The sequence below is a fragment of the Formica exsecta genome, unplaced genomic scaffold (assembly GCF_003651465.1).
Source record: "Formica exsecta isolate Colony F162 unplaced genomic scaffold, ASM365146v1 scaffold21, whole genome shotgun sequence".
Classification (NCBI taxonomy): Eukaryota; Metazoa; Arthropoda; class Insecta; order Hymenoptera; family Formicidae; genus Formica; species Formica exsecta.
This window is the reverse complement of record NW_021849398.1, coordinates 3394163-3401567: the sequence shown is the minus strand read 5'-3', so window position 1 is coordinate 3401567 and position 7405 is coordinate 3394163. Positions and strand designations below refer to the sequence as shown.

General features: G+C 44.7%; 1 protein-coding gene across 2 annotated transcripts in view; it reads left to right on the top strand.

Annotated features, from left to right (window-relative positions):
- Window positions 1-7405, top strand: part of LOC115235084 (nephrin-like) — a 397929-nt gene that overhangs the window by 95618 nt on the left and 294906 nt on the right. The window contains exons 1-2 of one of the 2 annotated variants that reach the window (XM_029806646.1): window positions 2235-2493; window positions 6823-7383. In XM_029806646.1, coding sequence (XP_029662506.1) covers window positions 7323-7383 — 61 coding nt within the window. In that variant the 5' untranslated portion in view covers window positions 2235-2493; window positions 6823-7322. Of the gene's footprint in view, window positions 1-2234; window positions 2494-6822; window positions 7384-7405 lie in introns of those variants that run through there. The other variant, XM_029806647.1, reaches the window with a different exon arrangement.

The following is a 7405-nucleotide window of genomic DNA, read 5'->3' as shown; positions in this document are numbered from 1 at the left end:
AGAGAGAGAGAGAGAGAGAGAGAGAGAGAGAGAGAGAGAGATTGTTATGAGTGAATAGATCTTACATGTAATTGAAAGATGCGGTACTTTGCCTGCCTGCGATATATCCTGCGATGCTATCCTTAATTATCTCTAATTAATGAGCAGTTTTCCCCAGACATTCGGGTAAGAGCGTATCTCGGGGATTTAAGTTCGACGAGCGGCAAGATTTCCGAACGCGATCTCTCCCTATCTTTCCGCGATATCTCGCTGGGAATCGTTAGATAGCGACAACTAAGTTACCGCTTTGCAAGGCGTTATCACGACCAATTGTGCGGAAATACCTTCTATCGTACGTTACCGATATTGACGTGTACGCGCTCCATTCTCGCAATTCTTTTTCCAACACCCTTTTCCTTTCCTTTTCCTCCCTCCCCTTTCCCCCTTCACCCTACTCCCTCTCTCTCTCTCTCTCTCTCCGTTATTTTCTTTTTCTCTCTCTTTCTTTGTCTCCTCTTACCCGTTATTTCCATGGTCGCCGAGACATTCGACACAAGACGTTCTTGAAAGGCTCCATCTCAGCTCTCAGTAAGAGCCGCGTACCGGGAAAAGAGCTGCTTACCGCCTCAGTGAAAACTATAGTAAACCAGTGATAGAAACGAGAAAAATCCTATAAGCTTCTCTTTACCATGGCAACGCAGTTGGTAAGCGGCGCGTGGCGATCGTTGCGCGAAACAGTATCGTGTTTCTTCATTTTCATCTTTTTACGCATATCTCTCGGTGACCCTCCCTGCTTCCTTTTTTTATTCGCTCAAAAAGAGAGAGAGTACGGCTCTTTAGCTAAATGTACATTTTATCGATGGTAACATAGTAGAGTTTTTTTTCTTCTTTTTTATTCATTCTTACGAGGCGGTATCGATTGGTTTTTACAATTTTTATAACGTTTCTCTTAACCTACTATTCAAGAAGAAATATCAAGTATTCCAGGATCCTCAGCGGGGTCGTTTAGATATGGTCGTACGTACCTATGTATGTGTTATTTCATAGAGCGATTAGACTAATTAGGAGACCGGGAGCAGGACTAGTCTTGGACACCCGAGATTACGAGATTCTCCTGCTTTGCGTAATTTAAATGGATCTCGTGTAGCGTATATTCGGTGGGGCGGTGTGGCGGAATTTCAAGCAGATTATAATTTTTTTACCGTGACACGGTATTCATGTACGTGAAACGTTCCAACGCGTTTAACGGTATCTTATAATAAGCGCAAAATTGAATTAAACTTTTGGTGAGCTGTATTGAAGTTTACGTAAAACTCTGAAACAAAGCGAATAAAAACGTAAAACAGTATCTGACTTTATCATATTCATAATCCAGATGATGTTTTTTTGATGTTTTTATTTTTGTTCTTGATAAGGGAAACTTGTGTTTAAAAAGTAATGCTGCATAAAAATTATCCAGAAATATAATTTTAAATATTATATATACTCGTAATTTTTATTTTAATCATTCTCGATTAATAGAAATAAGTAGTAATATTTTGATACATTTTTATTCTTATAATTCAACAATCTGTTTTTTATATTTGACTGATACATTTTTTAACATTTATAAGAGTAAAAAATAATAAAATTATAATAGAGATATTTTCTTTTTTTATATAAACGCGTATGTCACAATTAATAAATTAAGAAAGCGCATATAAAATATACCAACTAAATATTGACTATATTTATAATATTTTAAATAATACATATTGCTGATTTTTATTATACATTTTCAAAGGGAAAACAATATAAAAAAAAAGAAGAAAAAAGAATCTACAAAAAAGCGCAATTGGAGAAGCTCTATTATGTATGCCGCTTATATACACGTCGATTGACGTCCGCCGGAATAATTGCGCATTTTCACTCCGTGGAAAATGAAGTTAGGGATTTCATTATCTAAAGTACAGATAGCAGGACTGACAGCCTTTATCCGCGGATGTTATCTCGCGTTCTTTTGATTGACAGCACGTGCGCCGGGGGTTTCCCATCGCGGGCGGGCATCGTCGACGAGGGGTATCGGCGTAATATTCGCGCGGAAGGGCCCCGGTGTGTGCCGGGCGGACGTCGCCGCTCCCATGGTGGGGAGGCAGGGATGAAAGTGTGAGAGAGAGAGAGATGGAGGGAGGGAGAAAGACAAGTCGAACGGGCGTCGCGACGCTGCTCGGTAGCGCCAGGAACTAAAAGTCCGGGCGCCACCGCGCGCCAGTGCCGAGCCCGCGATCGTGGCGAGCGTACGCGTATCCCGTGCGTACCGTGTACGCATATATATCGCGCGCGCGCGCGTTTAAATACACGGCTGTTCGATCTCACACGCGTCTTCCGTAAGCGAACGTACGGCCGTGTCGCGCGTGCGAGCGACCGCGCGGAATTTTACGGCGGAATTTTATTTCTTCATCGTCATCATCATCATCCGGGTGGACGATAGCTCCGAAAAAATCGGCGTTTCCGCTCCAGGATTTACAAGGAGAGGTCGATGTCGATTTTAAAGCGCGGAGTGTCGCGGGGTCTCGAGGTGTCTTTCTATTACCGGCCGTCCCTTGGGGGAGGAATGACGTCCCTCGCTGACGACAATGAATCGCGCTACGATTCTTTTCTCTCGATTGTCCCGCTCCTCTTTTCCCGTTTCTTTCTCCCTTGTTCTCTCTCTTTTTTTTCTTTTTTTTTCTCCCGACCCTTTTCCCGTCGCTTTTGCAAATCACGAAAGGTCGATAATGTGATATGACTCTCGGTGCATCGCGGGGATTTTCTGACTGGAATTCCGCATCTGTCTCGATTCTTATTCGACGTCAATCGGCCGCGGTCGCGCGGCAGCTTAACGAGTTCCGCGGCTTTTTATCGGTCGGCCGTTCGCGGTGATTGGAATCCGGCATCGGGCGAACGTCCCCGGCCGGATTCCCGTAGTTTTCATCGGCAAAACGATCGGTGTCAATGCCGCAATGGTGAAAGAGCCGTCGGGTGGTGCCGACAGGTGTTTTTGCTAAGTAAACATGGTACAACTGGTTGAATGATAGATGAAGCACGTAGCTTCGTGCCGATCCGCCAGGTCCCTTAACGAGCAGTGGACCAGGACCACGATATCGATGAGATTTCCTGATTTTCCTCATGATGGAACAGTAATTCCTCGGATCGTGTCGCAGCGAATAGATTCACACGCAGAATGGAACAATGATCTTCTTCCTCGAGAGACAAAAAGAAATGAAGAATTTGATTCTCGATTTATTTTGGGAATTACGATTATATCAATTTCATCCTGTGGAAAGCGATCGATCTCGAAAAAAGCGATTTCTTTTTTAAACCAATGTTTTTACAAGTGACAATGTTCCGTTGACCTAATTCGCGGGACGCGTTTGGTTTTTTATTTCTATTAACTTTGTTTCTCGCGTTTCGCATTTAAAGCGATCTGTTTGCGACTTCCGTGATAATTACGCTGGCGACATTTAATATTCGTTGAATTAATCCGATCCCGCGTTTCCGAATATACCAAAACGTTTATAAACGTTTCACAAGCGTGGCTGCGTTTGTCATCGGATTTTTCCGGTGTGGCGTACACAGAATTCGCGCAATATTCCGAAAGATAAACGAAAATGAATGGGAATTTTTGCACATATTTCGAAATTGCCCGTTCCGGCTCCTCCTAGCTCTCGTTAGCTCTCGAACGCACCTCCCCTCGTATGTTCGGGTTAATCAGAACGCAAGTCCCGTATGCGAGGACTGATGAGCGCGTTTTAACGAGCGTTTTCAGTTAACGCGACACTCTCACACATTTCTCGTACCCTCCGGTCTACCAGGATCGGCCCGCAGGACACATATTCTAACAGCCTGCCTGCCACGCGTCGAGTTGATTCCCCCAGGCTCGGGGAGCCAGAGCCCTATTAGCAAATTCGATTCGTTGCGGTAACTTGGGCTTCTAGCTGTGAAACGGGTAGTTAACGATTTTTCGTCGAGCACTCCCGGCTCTCTTTCACCGCTGACGAAACGTATACCTTCGAAACGTGACGAGGATGCAGCAGGAGACGCCAAATATTTCCACGATGTAACGAAATGTTATTAAATAGCAACTTCTCCTTTCTCGCTTCGATGACAAAAATTGCTCCGGCCGTTAAAAGCGAAGCTATCCAGTTTCAAAGGGTGGAATTCACGAGAAATGAAAACTGATGAATTGACGAGTCAAGCTGTTCTTTTTTTTTTTTTTAAATCGAGAGGCAAGCGTGACGCTGGGAAGGGATCCGACGTTTATTCAAGTTCTTCGCGGAAACGTCAATTATATCGCGTAATAGAAAAAAAAAATGCGCGATCATTTCGCCGCAAGGTCAATGAAATTGCTTATCGGGACCCCGCCAAGACTTTTAACTTTCGTGAAAACCGATAAATTCACCGGATCCTACTTTCCAGCGCGGATACGCATCCCCACCTATACGGTTCGTCGGCGCAAGTTTTAAACTAGTAAAACTCTCTCCCGGCCTAAAACGTGAGAAGACGTATAAGTAAATTCGATTTAATAGCGTAAGTTGGACCATACATCACGATTAAAGCAGAATCGACTCCGTCCGGACTTTTTATCGAAAAAAGAAAAGGAACGATGTTGTATCGAGAAAAAGATATCGTGCAATTGTAAATTTTATTGCTGTATAATATTTAACGAGGGGCTCCGTTAACGATATTAATGATATTTATCATGAAATAGCCATTTTAATAACGTACATTTGACTTATTTACTCGAGTATTTTTGAACGCATTCTACTTATGGTGCTTTTACATTGTGATCAACTACAGGAAAAATACATCAAGAGGTAATGTTATAGCCCGTCTTGGAGTGATGTATTGAATGTTTGAACGCGCGAGAAACCATAACATCCGTAATAGAATAAACCGGGATCTTGCTGAGCACAGGATGCGACCAGATGTTTGCCGACGAAATATTCAGTGAGAAAGTAAAAGTTTGTGAAAATATCGTGTCATTCGTTATCATATTTTCCATAGTTTATCGATTTTGAAACAATAAGGCAAAGGAATATAATAGAGAAAGATGAGGACATTCGCAGTATAAATTCTAATATTTTTTTTGCCATTTTTTATTTCCGTTGGTTACCGAGTAGTTTATACATTTCGTAGCTCGATAAATAATGTCCACAAAACCCTTGATCGTTCCCGTGTTCGTATTAATGCGACTTTTATAGTTCAACAAATAATCGAAGTGAAGTACAATAGAGAGGTAATAACAATGTCGTTGGAATTCTTTTTACGGAGGAAAAGTTGATAATTCGTACAAAAATGATGTGGTTTCGAGGAAAACGTTTCATCGCGAATCTTTATCGATTGATTCGTCTTACCACAAAGCTGTAATTTATCAGCTAAAACGAGATACTATTTCACGATAATTTTCTATAACGATATTCAGATATTTTTTAAAAGTACGAAACTGACATTTTTTTTATATAATGGGTACTTTCTGAAGAATTTGTCATAAATTCATAATTTATCTACGGACGTAATTTGCATGTATTACCAACGCGTTAATTTTTTTCATAATAATAACTATCTATATTTCCTGAAAAATATCGAGATAAAATATGTACGGTAGTTGTAAAAAAGAACGCTCGAAAAGATGCGGGAGATCGAAATTATCGGCCAGGTGGAAGGGCTGCTTCGTTCTCGTAGATTTAAACTTGTCCGAGCTTGAGATCTTTTAAACTTGAGTACCAAGTTGGCGGGGCCAAGTATGGAAGAACGCTACGGAGGCTCCGGCAATTAATCACTTAGTGGTTTTATTCAATTACGTCTCGTTGCGGACCGGAGTCGAGTGCTGTTGAAAGTGGTGAGAGAGAGAAAGAGAGAGAGAGAGAGAGAGAGAGAGAGAGAGTGGGGGAGGGAATGAGAGAGGGGGGAGGAGGGAATGAGAGAGAGAGAGAGAGAGATGGAAGGAATGCTTCGGGGTTTGGCAAAGACGGTACAGGGCTACCGAAGGAAGTTACCGTCCAGAGAGAAACGACCGGGGAAGCTTTCGGAAACCTCGCAAAAGTGTTATTCGAGACCGAGAGGATCGCGCCGCGGTTGGCCGCAACGACGGCAATGGCGTCGTGTCGCATCGCATCGCATCGCCTCGTTTTCCTAACGGAAAGCCACCATCTGCTACATGCACTTATGTGCCTCGAGTTCATCGATCATCGGCGACGATCGTAAAACTCGTCGAGGAACGACGATTCGCTCGTCGCGACGTCGCGTGCGTCTATTCTTTTTCGCGCGAAAAAACGCGCGAGCGTTTAAGAGAGCGGAGACGGACGGGAACGAGTTCACGCAACTCATTAGAGGCGTATTCAGTGCATTTTCTACTTCTTTCCGGCGGGTATACAACATCAGCCTCGTTTCAAGGTGGCGCGAGAGACAGAGCATAACCGTGTCGACTGTATATTTTATCCCATCGCTGGAGCTTCGAACGCGAAAGTTGGGACAACTCGCGCGGACGATCCTCTCGCGCAAGTTTTCCCCCTCGTTTCATCGGGTTTGTCCCCTGCTGGTCCACTGGTCCATATCCACGGCGATATCCCCGTCGCGGTGATCCCTTCCGCTTCCGTTCTCGCCGCTTTAATATCCCGCGCTACGATTGAGAGAGATTCCCGTTCGAGCGCGAATCCGGACGAGTTTTCCTCAAGGTGCGGAAATGGAACGACCACCCGACCGAATTGAGAAAGACGACGCTCGAGACCCTGACCACCACTCTTCGCGATAAAGCGCCATTACTGCGTTTTACTATCGGCTTTAGCGATGGTAAAGTCGAACAGCTCTCCTCTCTATTTCCAGAACGAACGCGAGAGCGGACGTCGTCGACCATCGTCGACAGAGGATTGCGAGGATCCGCGAGCGGTCGTCAGTGAACAGGTGACGTGATTCGTACGAAGAAGAACTTTTCTATCGCGATCAAGTAATTCTTGGACTCGTTCGGGGAGTCGACCTCTCGCGGCCGAGAGAGAGCGGACGAGAGGGGACAAGTGATATGAGTGCTGAACGCAGGATCTTTCGTGACGTTAAACGGCGATCGAGTCGCGAGCGGTACCAAGGAAATACCATCGAGTGATCGGCACGCGAGAAAGACCGGATATCGCGCGGAGGGACGGGTGGAGAAAGAAAAGGAAAGAGCACGAAGGACGAGAAGAACGTAATAGCAGTGTGTTTTCGTTTTGGTTGCGTGAGGGGAAAGCGGACCCGTCTACGCGTGCGGCGAGGAACGAGAAAAGTGAGGACGAGCTGGAGGACGGCCGGGTGGAAAAAATAGCCTCGAGGCGGCAAGGAAGGTGAAAAAGATGATGTGGTGCCATCCGATCGTTCTCCTCGTCGGCCTGCTCACCGTCGTCCGTGCTCAAGGTCAGTCTGTTGCCCGGCATTC